This window comes from Oncorhynchus masou, chromosome 33 (genome assembly GCF_036934945.1).
Source record: "Oncorhynchus masou masou isolate Uvic2021 chromosome 33, UVic_Omas_1.1, whole genome shotgun sequence".
Lineage (NCBI taxonomy): Eukaryota > Metazoa > Chordata > Actinopteri > Salmoniformes > Salmonidae > Oncorhynchus > Oncorhynchus masou.
Window position 1 is genome coordinate 44,660,079 of NC_088244.1, and position 14,160 is coordinate 44,674,238.

Sequence of the window (14,160 nt, forward strand, 5' to 3'; positions counted from 1 at the left end):
CCACTCACACTTCCAGAACTCACTCTGATGTAGTTGGCGTTGATGTAGTCGGAGCCAGGCACATCTGTGTCTGCTTCCCTGATCTCCACCCGTGTGGTGTCAACTGGAACACAGATAGACCGGGATTAGGGTCATTGTCACACACACAGGGAGGTTTTGTAGACAGGAGGTTTAGGTCGATATCTCACTCACAAGGGAGGATGTTCTTGTATCTGTTTTTAATCTTGTTCTCTGCTCTCTGCCCTTCTTTCCTGGGGTAGAGGAGCTTACACTCCTGCTGCTGTAGCACCTGGAAGAAGAGAGAAGAGAACAAGGTGAGAGAAAGTCAGACAGAGGCAGTATATGAAATGGCATTCCCTATTGGCAATCTAGTGCAATACTTTTGACCAAAGTCTTGGAAGTCATTTTGGAGTGAAGAGTCTAATCTGAGCCATAAAAAATCCCTTAGACCCAGGTATCCCAAATGGCACCATATGTGCCAAGATATAGTGCACTACCTTTGATCAGGGCCCATAACCAGACTATGACAGGAACCAGTGGTGACCATCTTAGAGTTAACAATAATGTGCTGTGTGTTGTCCTTCAGGAAATGCCTCATTAACATACTGGATTTACATCATCCAGACGAGCTTCAATGCCATACAACTCTCCTTCCATGGCCTCCAACTGCTCTTAAACGCTAGCAAAACTAAATGCATGCACTTCAACCGATCGCTGCCCGCACCCACCCACCCGTCCAGCATCACTACTCTGGATGGTTCTGACTTAGAATATGTGGACAACTACAAATACCTAGGTGTCTGGTTAGACTGTAAACTCTCCGTCCAGACTCACATTAAGCATCTCCACTCCAAAATTAAATCTAGAATCGGCTTCCTAATTTCGCAACAAAGCATCCTTCTCTTATGCTGCCAAACATACCCTCGTAAAACTGACTATCCTACCGATCCTTGACTTCGGCGATGTCATTTACAAAATAGCCTCCAATAATCTACTCAGAAAATTGGATGCAGTCTAATCACAGTGTCATCCATTTTGTCACGAAAGCCCCATATACTACCCACCACTGCGACTGTATGCTCTTGTTGGCTGGCCCTCGCTTCATATTTGTCGCCAGACCCACTGGCTTCAAGTCATCTATAAGTATTTGCTAGGTAAAGCCCCGCCTTATCTCAGCTCACTGGTCACCATAGCAGAACCCACCCAGAGCACGAGCTCCAGCAGGTATATCTCACTGGTCACCCCCAAAGCCAACTCCTCCTTTGGCCGCCTTTCCTTCCAGTTTTCTGCTGCCAATGACTGGAACGAACTGCAAAAACCTCTGAAACTGGAGACTTATATCTGCCTCACTAACTTTAAGCATCAGCTGTCATCAGCGATCATTGCACCTGTACATAACCCATCTGTAAATAGTTCACCCAACTACCTCATCCTCATAGTTTGTTTTTTTGCTCCTTTGCACCCCAGTATCTCTACTTACATTCATCATCTGCACATCTGTCACTCCAGTGTTAATGCTAAATTGTAATTATTTTGCCACTATGGCCTATTTATTTCCTTACCTCCCTAATCTTACTAAATATGCACACACTGTATATAGACTTTTCTATTGTGTTATTGACTGTACGTTTGTTTATCCCATGTGTAACTGTGTTGTTTGTTTCGCACTGATATACTTTATCTTGGCCAGGTCGCAGTTGTAGATGAGAACTTGTTCTCAGCTCGTCTACATGGTTAAATAAAGGTGAAATAAAATTTTTTTTTTTAAAAATGATCTTGATCTTGACTTTCATGTTTTGGAATATTAGGTGTGATTTACAATCATTTAAATACACTGGCGGTAATGATGATACCACCACTCTTGTACCTCAAACTCTTCCCAGAATCCCTGTTTGGGCTTCTCTGAGTTGTCTGCCACTTTGTTTAGTTCCTTCACCCTGTTCTCAATGTTGGCTGCATTTATCCTGGTGGCATTGAAGGGCTTCCGTTGGGAAAGGAAGAGCAAAACATTAACTCCATGGATGATCATATGATCCACCCTTCACATTAAATGATATTACTAATATAGAATTTGCAGCTCACCCATACTTGGAATGACACATAATTAATATACTTAACACATCATAGTAGAACATAAAAATGGCAGTACAACATTGTTTCATGTGCGGCTGTCTGAATGCACTGGTTCAGTCTCTCACCTGTTTGAGGTGAACTACAATTCCACTCTTCTCCACCATGGGGTTCTTCTTGTAGTGATCCACCAGGTCAGCCAGCGTGTCAAACCTCTCTCCTCCACCTACGTCATACTTCCCATCCTGCTAGAAACACACAAAAACTAATGTTGCTTGTTTGCCCTTCTACCTGGACAGTTAGCTTGCCTACAAGCCTGCTATCCCAGCCTGCCATCCCTGCTATCTAGCCGGATAGACCCTAGCCCGCCTGCTAGCTTACTAGCCCTACAAGCATACTAGTCCTTACTAGCTGGTCATGGCTGGAAGGGATGCAGCTAATGTCAAATTGATGTCAAAAGTTGCATGTTTGATTCGCATCGGGGAGCATTTTGGCATTTTCATTAACCCTAACCCTCTTCCCTAACTTTAACCTAATTTTCCTAACCTGCTACGTTAATTATCCTAACATCTAAGATCCACCACCATATGGTGTTATTTTCTGCTCAAGCATTCTCATTTCGACACCAAACCCACCACTGGTGTGAGTGGCCAAAGAGCTCTTTTTTTCATGACATCCAACAAATATAAAACACCTGGGGTTTGCTAAAATGCATTGGCACCGGTGCTTTGGTCAGATGACATGAAAATAGAGCTCTTTGGCCACTCACACCAGGGGTGGGTTTGGCGTTGAAATGAGAATGCATAAGCAGAAAAGCAGAAAAGAACCCCATACCTACTGTAAAATATGGTGGTGGATCTTTAATGTTATGTGGCAATTTACATCCACTGGTCGTGGGGCTCTTGTTAAGGTCAACGGAATCATGAACTTTACCCAGTAGCAGAACATTTTAGCCAAAAACCTGGTTGACTCTGCCGGGAAGCTGAAGCTTGGCCGCAAGTGGATCTTGCAGCAAGACAATAACCCCAAGCACACATCAAAATAAACAAAGACATATTTAATTGGCCACAAAATATATATTTTTGCAATGGCCATCTCAGTCACCTGTGGTTTGAATTGAAGAGGGCAATCCATAAGAACAGACTAAGGATATCAAGGATCTGGAAGGATTCTGTATGGAGGAATGGTCTAAAATACCTCCGAATGTGTTTAACTCATAAAACATTTTAGAAAAAGGCTCAGTGCCGTTATCCTCACATTTTGAGGTTATCGAAAGGTATTGAAACAGGGGTGTCAATAATTTTGACCCCTACCTTTGAGAAAAAAAGTATTACTTGTTAAACAAAATCTATTTCTCTGAGCAATTGTATTAGTATACAATAGTAGAACTTCAAAAAAATGTTGAGCATACAATATAGCTCAGTAGTTGGATTATTTATTATATATACAGTTATTTTTTTTTGCTCATCTTTATCAAGGATGTCAATCATTTCAGACCCCACTGTACATGTAGAGGCCCGAGCTGGTCTTACCTGGTAGCGAATCATGACATGGGTGACCTTGGTCTTGCGGTCTACGTTCTCGTGCTTCTCCTCGTTGGTGAGGACAGAGAGCACAAAGTCACCTGGTTTGCTCTGGCTCTCCCGTACCAGGAAACTGCCAGGCTTGCCCTTGTCCATGAGCAGCTTCTCAGCGTCGCGCCCAGAGAGGTGCCCGTGGTACCACCTAGTGTAGATCGGTAGACAATTTATGACTATTATGTTTGAAAATACTGATACTATTAAAAAGCAATGAAGAATTGGGAAATGGAAATCACCCCAAACCCGCCGTTTACGCGTAATTGTTTACGTAAGAAATAGAAAAATGTGGGTGTTTCTGAATGTGTGAGTTTGCACGTGATGGTGTTTACGAAGAAATCCGAATTGTGTGTGTTTGTGTGTTTTTCTGTATGAGAGCTTGCACATGTAAATGTGTTGGAGGTTCCGGCAAGAGCGCTCAGCTGGTGTTTCATGGAGAAACCATCCTCAACAGGGATCACACGTTGTGTGTGAATTTTATTGTAAATATTTTATTGTAAATATTGTGTCTGTGGTTGTTTTCATTTGTGTGTGTGTGCAGCCATCTGTGTGCATGCATGCGCCTGTGCGTGCGTGTGTGTACGTACCTCTCGGAGGTTGGGTCCTTACAGTTGAGTGGGTACTTGAGCTCGATGACGTCTCCGTTCCTCTCTCTGAGAAGGTCGTGCTGCTCTGTGTAGTACTGCACCAGCTCTGCCAGCGTGGCAAACTTCTCCCCTCCATACAGGTCGTAGTAGTCCCCTGAATTCTGGATCTTAATGTGGGTGACCTCATTGTTCCGCCTGACACACACACACACACAGAGGAGAGTGGTTGGAGTCAGGGTTAGTCATAGTGCACATTGTTCAGATAGATCACTATATATTATGTAACAGGTGCACCCTGCAGCATGTAGCATAGGTTAGGTTAATAGGGTACCCCTGTTCTCTCTGTGTGTGTGATGTGAATCCTGCTGAAAGGATAATGTATTCTAGCCACAGGTCGTGCTGAGAACCTATTTGGAAACGCAGCAGTGTCTGTCATTTGTGTATGAAAAAAGTATGTGTGGGTATGGCACACACACAGAGAAAAGCAGGACTTGCGTTTTAAATAGTAGGCATTTTGTGTATGCGGGGAAAAAAATGGTATGTGAAACTTCTGAAATGTTGTATGCTTTAAATGCCAGGATGTCATACTCATTTCGCTTCTCATCGAGTAGACTTCATTGCACACTGCTGAGGAAAATAATTGTCTTTGGAAACCGACGCCTGTTTGACAACAGCTGATAATGTCACGTCCTGACCTTAGTTCCTTTTTTATGTCTCTATTTTAGTTTGGTCAGGGTGTGAGTTGGGGTGGGCATTCTAGGTTTTTGTTCTAGGTTTTGTATTTCTGTGTTTGGCCTGATATCAAGCGCACAGTGTCGCCAGTACGTGCTCATAGCCCGGTGCGCTATAGGCCAGCCCCCCAGTCAATGCGAGAGTGGTCATCCAGCCAGGGCGTGTTGTGCCAGCTCAGCGTGTTTTTGTCCGGTACGCCGTTTCGGCCCAGGGTATCCTGCGCCGGCGCTGCGTGCTGTGTCCCCATTGTAGAATTATAGAGAAGACATCAAAACTATGAAATAACACATATGGAATCATGTAGTAACCAACAACAACAAAAAAGTTAAACAAAACCAAATATATGTGAGATTCTTCAAAGTAGCCACCCGTTGCCTTGATCACAGCTTTGCACACTCTTGGCATTCAACCAACTTCATGAGGAATGCTTTTCTAACAGTCTTGAAGGAGCTCCCACATGTGCTGAGCAATTGTTGGCTGCTGTTCCTTCACTCTGCGGTTCAACTCATCTCAATTGGGTTGAGGTTAGGTGATTGTGTAGACCAGGTCATCTGATGCAGCACTCCATCACTCTCCTTCTTGATAAAATTGCCCTTACAAAGCCTGGAGGTGTGTTGGGTCATTGTCCTGTTGAAAAACAAATGATAGTGGGACTAAGTGCTTATACCAGAAGGGATGGTGTATCGCTGCAGAATGCTGTGGTAGCCATGCTGGTTAAGCGTAAATAAATAATAATACATTTGAAAAAATCAGCGTCACCAGCAAAGCACCCCCACACAATCACACCTCCTCCTTGCTTCACGGTGGGAACCACACATGCAGAGATTTTCTGTTCACCTCTGTGTCTCATAAAGGCAGTTGGAAACAAAAATCTCAACTTTGGAAATCAGACCAAAAGGACAGATTTACACCGGTCTAATGTCCATTGCTTGTGTTTCCTGGCCCAAGCAAGTCTCTTCTTATTGCGGTCCTGTAGTAGTGGTTTCTTTGCTTCAATTCGACCAAGAAGGCCTGATTCACAGTCTCCTCAGAACATTTGATGTTGCGATGTGTCTGTTACTTGAACTCTGAAGCATTTATTTGGTTTGTAATTTCTGATGCTAGTTCTGTTCTTGAAATGACCAAATAGGGCTATCTTCTGTATACCACCCTTATCTTTTTTGTGTGTCTCAAATGCATTAAGGAAAGAAATTCCACAAATGAACTTTTAACAAGGCACACCTGGTAATCGAAATGCATTCCAGATGACTACCTCATGGAGCTGGTTGAGAGAATGCCAAGAGTGTGCAAAGCTGTCAAGGCAAAGGGTGGCTACTTTAAAGAATCTCAAATATATTTTGATTTGTTAAAACTTTTTGGGTTACTAGATGATTTCATAGTTTAAGTCTTCACTATTATATAGTAAATATAAAGAAAAACCCTGGAAAGAGTAGGTGTGTCCAAACCTTTGACTGGTACTGTATATAATGTGCAAAATTGGGATGCAAACTCATGAGAGCATCAGCTGTTCCGAGCGACTGTGTGATCATGCTCTCCACAACCAATGTAAGTAAGACCTTTAAACAAGTCAACATTAACATGGGCTGACCAACTAGCAAGTGTCTTCACTAACATTGTCAACCTCTCCCTGTCTGAGTTTCAAGCAGACCACCATAGTCTCTGTTCCCAAGAACACTAGGGTAACCTGCCTAAATGACTACCGACCTGTTGCACTCACATCTGTAGCCATGAAGTGCTTTGAAAGGCTGGTCATGGCTCCCATCTACACCATTATCCCAGAAACTCTATATCCACTCCAATTTGCATACAACCTTAATTAACAGATAATGATCTCTACTGCCCTCTACACTGCCCTTTCCCACCTGGACAAAAGGAACACCTACTATATGTGAAAATGCTATTCATTGACTACAGCTCAGCGTTCAACACCATAGTGTCCTCAAAGCTCATCAATAAGCTGTGGACCCTGGGACTAAACACCTCCCTCTGCAAATGGATCCTGGACTTCCTGAAGGGCCGCCCCCAGGTGGTAAGGGTAGGTAACAACACATCCGCCATGCTGATCTTCAAAACGGGGGGCCCTCAGGGGTGCGTGGTCAGTCCCCTCCTGTACTCCCTGTTCACTCATAACTGCACGGCCAGGCTTGACTCCAACACCATCATTAAGTTTGCAGATGACACAACAATGGTAGGCCTGATCACAGACAACGACGAGGCAGCCTATAGGGAGGAGGTCAGAGACCTGGCCGTGTGGTGCCAGGACAACAACTGCTTCCTCAACGTGATCAAGGAGATGATTGTGGACTACAGGAAAAGGAGGACCGAGCACGCCCCCATTCTCATCGACGGGGCTGTAGTGGAGCAGGTTGAGAGCTTCAAGTTCCTTGGTGTCCACATCACCAACAAACCAACATGGTCCAAGCACACCAAGACAGTCGTGAAGAGGGCATGACCAAACCTATTACCCTTCAGGAGACTGAAAATATGATGGTTCATCAGATCCCCAAAAGGTTCTACAGCTGCGAGAGAGCATCCCTGCCTGGAATGGTAACTGCTCGGCTTCCGACCTCAAGGCACAACAGAGGGTCGTGCGTACGGCTCCGTACATCACTGGGGCCAAGCTTCCTGCATCCAGGACCTCGATACCAGGCAGTGTCAGAGGATGGCCCTAAAAAGACTCCAGCCACCCCAGTCATAGACTGTTCTATCTGCTACCGCATGGCAAGCAGTACCGGAGAGCCAAGTCTAGGTCCAAGAGGCTTGCAAACAGATTCTATCCCCAATCAAACGGCTACCCAAACTATTTGCATTGCCCCCCCCCCCCCATCTTTTACACTGCTGCTACTCTCAGTCGTCATCTATGCATAGTCATTTTAATATCTCTACCTATATGTACATATTACCTCGACGAACTAGTGTCCCCACACATTGAATAATTGACCAGTACCCCCTGTATATAGCCTCACCATTGTTATTTTACTGCTGCTCTTTAATTATTTGTTACTTGAAATGTTTTGGGTATTTTATTTTTTTATACTGCATTGTTGGTTAGGGCTTGTATTCGGCCAGAGTGTTTGTGTTCATGTACATGTCTGCGCGTGCCTGAACAGAGCAAGAGAAAACATCACGAAAACCCACATGAAAATAACAAGTTGATGTGGTCCGCGGTACGGTGAATACCCAATCATTTCTGCACAGGAATAAGAACAACCTTATCAGACAAGATTATTTCTTTATAATACCCTGTTGATTTTGATTGAATATTTGTTTGTGTTCATGTACCTGTCTGAGATTATTTCTTTATAATACCCTGTTGATTTTGAGTGAGTATTTGTTTGTGTTCATGTACATGTCTGAGATTATTCCTTTATAATTACCGTTGATTTTGAGTGAGTATTTGTTTGTGTTCATGTACATGTCTGAGATTATTCCTTTATAATACCCTGTTGATTTTGAGTGAGTATTTATTTGTGTTCATGTACATGTCTGAGATTATTCCTTTATAATTACCGTTGATTTTGAGTGAGTATTTGAGAGCAACTGGTTTTCACTAAATGCAGATGGCCAGGGAGCACAGATAAGGTCAAAAAACAGTCTGACACTTTTCAAAATACACAGCCACAAAGAGACACAATGTCACAAACACATAGCATGCTAAACCCGAAACATTCTTATCAGCATGGAAACAAGAAGTGAAAAATTAGGCCTAGTTGAAGATAGTGCTTTCTTTTTCCATTTCTAGTGAAAATTTCAGAGCAATATTTGTCTGCAGCAAAAGGCCGAACCAATGCACAAACATGCACTTTGTCTTAGTACACCTACACGTGTACAAGTCGGTTTTTGAGCCTGCAGCAAACCACAACTCCCACTCCACACACTTTTACAAAAAAGATCATGCTGTTGCTAGCGATCTAACTCAGGAAGTTAGAAAAGTGACAGAACTGCACATTATGCTATCTGATATCTAGCTTTAATGCAATTAGTTAGCCATCTCTCTGCAAATTGATGATCAAGTAACAGTCATATAAAGTGGAACAAATCCTATTCCCTCCCTCTCATCCATCTTTCTCTCCTATAAACCTGCATTCTCTCCTTCCCTCCCTCTCATCCATCTTTCTCTCCTATAAACCTGCATTCTCTCCTTCCCTGTAATTGTGTTATGAATGTTTGAGTGGAGCAGTATGCCTCCCTGTCTGTGGCTACTAATGGCCCGTGGCGGCTGCACTGTGTGTGTGTGTGTGTGTGTGTGTGTGTGTGTGTGTGTGTGTGTGTGTGTGTGTGTGTGTGTGTGTGTGTGTGTGTGTGTGTGCGTGCGTGCGTGCCTGTGTGTGTGTTTGCACCATGCTGTTTGTGGGAGTTTAACACAATTAATGATGTCGCATTGAGCCAAACATCCATCTAGATTTTACACTGCGGATGGTATAGGTCTCTTGCAGACTTGGAGACATAGCACACAATCATTGTGCCATACAGCATTCATTAAGCTGCTTTTCACCATGGCAAAATCAAGTAATGCTGTTGTACAGAGTTATGTGAATATTGTTTTTGGACATACAGTGGAGTCTTTTTTCAGATGCCTTGATAAACCTGAGCGAAACGACTACATAAAATAAATACAAATATGGAGCTCAAATAAACATTTGAGCTCTATATTTGTATTTATTTTATTATATATATTATTTTATGTATATGTATGTATATATATTTATTATATAGATTATATATATATATCTACAAAAGGTAGGGGTCAAAATTTTTGGATCCCGTTTTCAGTACTCCTGGATAACAACACTGAGCCTTTTATAATATAAGGTTGGAGAACACATATTGGAGAACACATTGGGAGGGATCTTAGACCATTCCTCCATACAGAATCTTTCCAGATCCTTGATATCCTTCCTCTGAGTTTATGGACGGTCCTCTTCAATTCAAACATGTTTTCAATGGGGATCAAGTCAGGAGACTGAGGTGGCAATTGCAAAATGTTGATTTTTTTTGGGGTCAAACCATTTCTTTGTGGATTTTGACGTGTGCTTGGGGTTATTGTCTTGCTGGAATATCCACTTGGGGTCAAGCTTCAGTTTCCTAGCAGAGGCAACCAGGTTTTTGGCTAAACATATCCTGGTACTTGGTAAAATTTATGATGCTGTTAACAAGGGAAGCAAAATAGCCCCATAAACATCAAAGATCTAACACTATGTTTTACAGTAGGGATGAGGTATTTCTGAAAAATTTGCATTTTTATTTTGAAGGCCAAACCCACTGCTGGTGTGCTTGACCAACAACCTCTATTTTCATGTCATCTGACAATAGCACCACCTGGAGTTTGTTAAATGGCATTGGTACTTGGATTGGAAGCGGTGCTATGGTCATAGAGGTCTTTGTCCATGCACAGCAGCAGTGGGTTTGTCCTTTGAAAGAACATTGCACATGTGGGGGATTCTGGCACAAGAACAGTCCCCACAAGAAAAAAGGTTAGGTTAAGATTTAGAATTAGAGGTTAGGGAAAATATGATTTGCATGTGAATCAATTGTTTGGTCCCCACAGGTATAGTAAAACAAACGTGTGTGTGAAGGATCTCTCGACCTACAAGCCCTTCTGACTACAAGGATGGAGGCCGCTGCACTTGTTTTAATATATCTTGAGCAACATTAGGTCATCATCAATCTTCAGTGGCCCACCCATGGTTCGAGAAAAAAGAACACACAATGACACTATTTAGTGCCTCTTCCCCCCTTTCCTTTCTCTACTGGCTTCCTATCTCTCTCTAGTTCCAAAACCTGTGTATCAAACAGGCCTTTGGACAGATTCGAACACATGTCGACATCAGTATACAGTGGGGAGAACAAGTATTTGATAACCTGCAGAATCGGCAGTGTTTCCGACTTGTAGAGGTCTGTAATTTTTATCATAGGTACACTACAACTGTGAGAGACGGAATCTAAAAGAAAAATCCAGAAAAAAACATTTTATGATTTTTAAGTAATTAATTAGCATTTTATTGCATGACATAAGTATTTGATACAACAGAAAAACAGAACTAAATATTTGGTACAGAAATCTTTGTTTGCAATTACAGAGATCATACGTTTCCTGTAGTTCTTGGCCAGGTTTGCACACACTGCAGCAGGGATTTTGGCCCACTCCTCCATAAAGACCTTCTCCAGATCCTTCAGGTTTTCTGGCTGTCACTGGGCAATACGGACTTTCAGCTCCCTCCAAAGATTTTCTATTGGGTTCAGGTCTGGAGACTGGCTAGGCCACTCCAGGACCTTGAGATGCTTCTTACGGAGCCACTCCTGGCTGTGTGTTTCGGGTCGTTGTCATGCTGGAAGGAGGTTGTTGGCCAAGATCTCGTGATACATGGCCCAATCCATCCTCAATACGGTGCAGTCGTCTTGTCCCCTTTGCAGAAAAGCAACCCCAAAGAATGATGTTTCCACCTCCATGCTTCACGGTTGGGATGGTTGGGGTTGTACTCATCCTTCTTCTTCCCCCAAACGCGCGAGTGGAGTTTAGACCAAAAAGCTTTATTTTTGTATCATCAGACCACATGACCTTCTCCCATTCCTCCTCTGGATCATCTAGATGGTCATTGACAAACTTCAGATGGACCTGGACATGCGTTGGCTTGAGCACGGGGACCTTGCGTGCGCTGCAGGATTTTAATCCATGACGGTGTAGTTTGTTACTAATGGTTTTCTTTGAGACTGTGGTCCCAGCTCTCTTCAAGTCATTGACCAGGTCCTGTCATGTAGTTCTGGGCTGATCCCTCACCTTCCTCATGATCATTGATGCACCACGAGGTGAGATCTTGCATGGAGCCCCAGACCGAGGGTGATTGACCGTCATCTTGAACTTCTTCCATTTTCTAATAATTGCGCCAACAGTTGTTGCCTTCTCACCAAGCTGCTTGCCTATTGTCCTGTAGCCCATCCCAGCCTTGTGCAGGTCTACAGTTTTATCCCTGATGTCCTTACACAGCTCTCTGGTCTTGGCCATTGTGGAGAGGTTGGAGTCTGTTTGATTGAGTGTGTGGACAGGCGTCTTTTATACAGGTAATGAGTTCAAACAGGTGCAGTTAATACAGGTAATGAGTGTAGAACAGGAGGGATTCTTAAAGAAAAACTAACAGGTCTGTGAGAGACGGAAATCTTACTGGTTGGTAGGTGATCAAATACTTATGTCATGCAATGATTTTCTGGATATTTGTTTTAGATTCCGTCTCTCACAGTTGAAGTGTACCTATGATAAAAATTACAGACCTCTACAAGCTTTGTAAGTAGGAAAACCTGCAAAATCGGCAGTGTATCAAATTCTTGTTCTCCCCACTGTATGTGAGTACCGAGGGCAGAGTCAATAACCACCAGACCACCATGACCACGTCTCTGTTTCATAGTATCCAGTGAGAACACAATCCACTTATCAAAATGAGATGAATCAACATTCTATTAGGTCAATTTGGCCAATGCATTTAATTGATTGAATCTATAAATAGCCCGACTGCAATGGAAATATGTCTAATGGAAATGAATGGAGGCAATGGCATACGTAATACGGGGAGAAAATCCATCCACAGTCCCGGCTAATGCCCTCTAAACCTCTCCTCTGACTAAGAGCATAGAGATGTATAAACACAACATGATACTAGAACACACACCACGAGAACAAAAGTCGTGGCCTAAGTTTCCAAAATATTTTCACTAAACGAAATCAATGAATAACCAAGGCATTTCTTTTGATCTGAGAATTACATTACATTACACAGAGTATACTAAACACTAGGAATACCTTCCTGATATTGATTTGCACCCCTTCTGTCAAATTGGCTGGATGTCCTTCAGGTGGTGGACCATTCTTGATATAATCCTTCTTTAACCGGTCTCCTCCCCTTCATCTACACTGATTGAAGTGGATTTAACAAGTGACATCAATAATGGATCATAGCTTCCACCTGGTCAGTCTATGTCATGGAAAGAGCAGGTGTTCATAAAGTTTTGTATACTCAGTGTACATGCGCTTCACAATTACATGCATGGCTGTGTAAATTCTCACTCCCTCAAAATGCAGCATAGAGCTATGGTTGCCAAGGCCTCTGTCACGCCCTGGTCTTAGTATTTTGTGTTTTCTTTATCTATTTGGTCAGGCCAGGGTGTGACATGGGTTTTTGTATGTGGTGTGTTTTGTATTGTTTTTTTTTCACGTGTATTGGGATGATAGCTTAGTGGGGTGTTCTTGGTGAATCAATGGCTGTCTGAAGTGGTTCTCAATCAGAGGCAGGTATTTATCGTTGTCTCTGATTGGGAACCATATTTAGGCAGCCATATTCGTTGAGTGTTTCGTGGGTGATTGTCCTTATGTCCTTGTTCTGTGTTAGTTTACACCAGTATAGGCTGTTTCGGTTTTCGTTAGGTTTGTTGTTTTTGTAATTGATTCGTGTTTACTTTTGTTTATTAAACATGGATCGCAATCTACACGCCGCATTTTGGTCCGACTCTCCTTTGCACATAGAAAACCTTAACAGCCTCTCCCATAACAGAACACACTGTCTACTTTACCACACACTGTGGTCTACTCCGGCCTCTACTAGCAGAGAATGTATAACCCCTCCCCCTTCCCCTGCCATCCAGCCCCCTGCCCAGGCCAGGAAAGGGAGAGGGGGAGATAAGCGAAGGGAAAAGCAGGGAATATGAGATAACAGCCCATTGGAGTACCAGGGCGTCCATTAAAAGGAGAGTCAAGCTGGACCCCCCTAATAACATGCTGGTAAGAAGAAACACTAACGACATGGTAATCACTCTCCTGTTGAGTGTGTGTGAGAGAGAGAGTGTGTGTGTGTGTGTGTGTTATGAGATTGTTTGTGAGTATATATGATTGAGAGAGTGTGTGTGATATGAGTGTGTGTGAGAGAGTGTGTGTGATATGAGCGTGTGTGAGAGAATGCCAGAGAGTGTCTGTGATGTGGGAGTATGTGTGAGCATACAAGTAAGGAACCGTTAGCTTGGTCACACTGGAACCTGGCAAGTTTAGGGCCCAATTCCGATTTAGGAAATTACACCTTCCTTACACATGCCTTTCCTACACACTTCTCAGTAGTTGGTATTCAGACTTACCTTATGAAGGTGTAACGGGCTTTGCAGGCATGGTTCCCTTGTGTTCACTGAATAATACATTTAACCTCTGAAAACCTTCC

The 14,160-nt window shown here is 43.0% G+C and overlaps 1 protein-coding gene across 5 annotated transcripts in view; it reads right to left on the reverse strand.

Moving 5' to 3' along the window:
* LOC135527406 (tyrosine-protein phosphatase non-receptor type 11-like) overlaps positions 1-14,160 on the reverse strand; it is a 108,817-nt gene that overhangs the window by 48,843 nt on the left and 45,814 nt on the right. For 2 of the 5 annotated variants that reach the window (XM_064955935.1, XM_064955938.1), the window contains exons 3-8: positions 4,235-4,429; positions 3,603-3,795; positions 2,199-2,315; positions 1,868-1,981; positions 193-289; positions 9-103 (exon numbers count right to left, since the gene is read on the reverse strand). In XM_064955935.1, coding sequence (XP_064812007.1) covers positions 9-103; positions 193-289; positions 1,868-1,981; positions 2,199-2,315; positions 3,603-3,795; positions 4,235-4,429 — 811 coding nt within the window. Of the gene's footprint in view, positions 1-8; positions 104-192; positions 290-1,867; positions 1,982-2,198; positions 2,319-3,602; positions 3,796-4,234; positions 4,430-14,160 lie in introns of all 5 variants that reach the window. The other 3 variants (XM_064955934.1, XM_064955937.1, XM_064955936.1) reach the window with 3 other exon arrangements.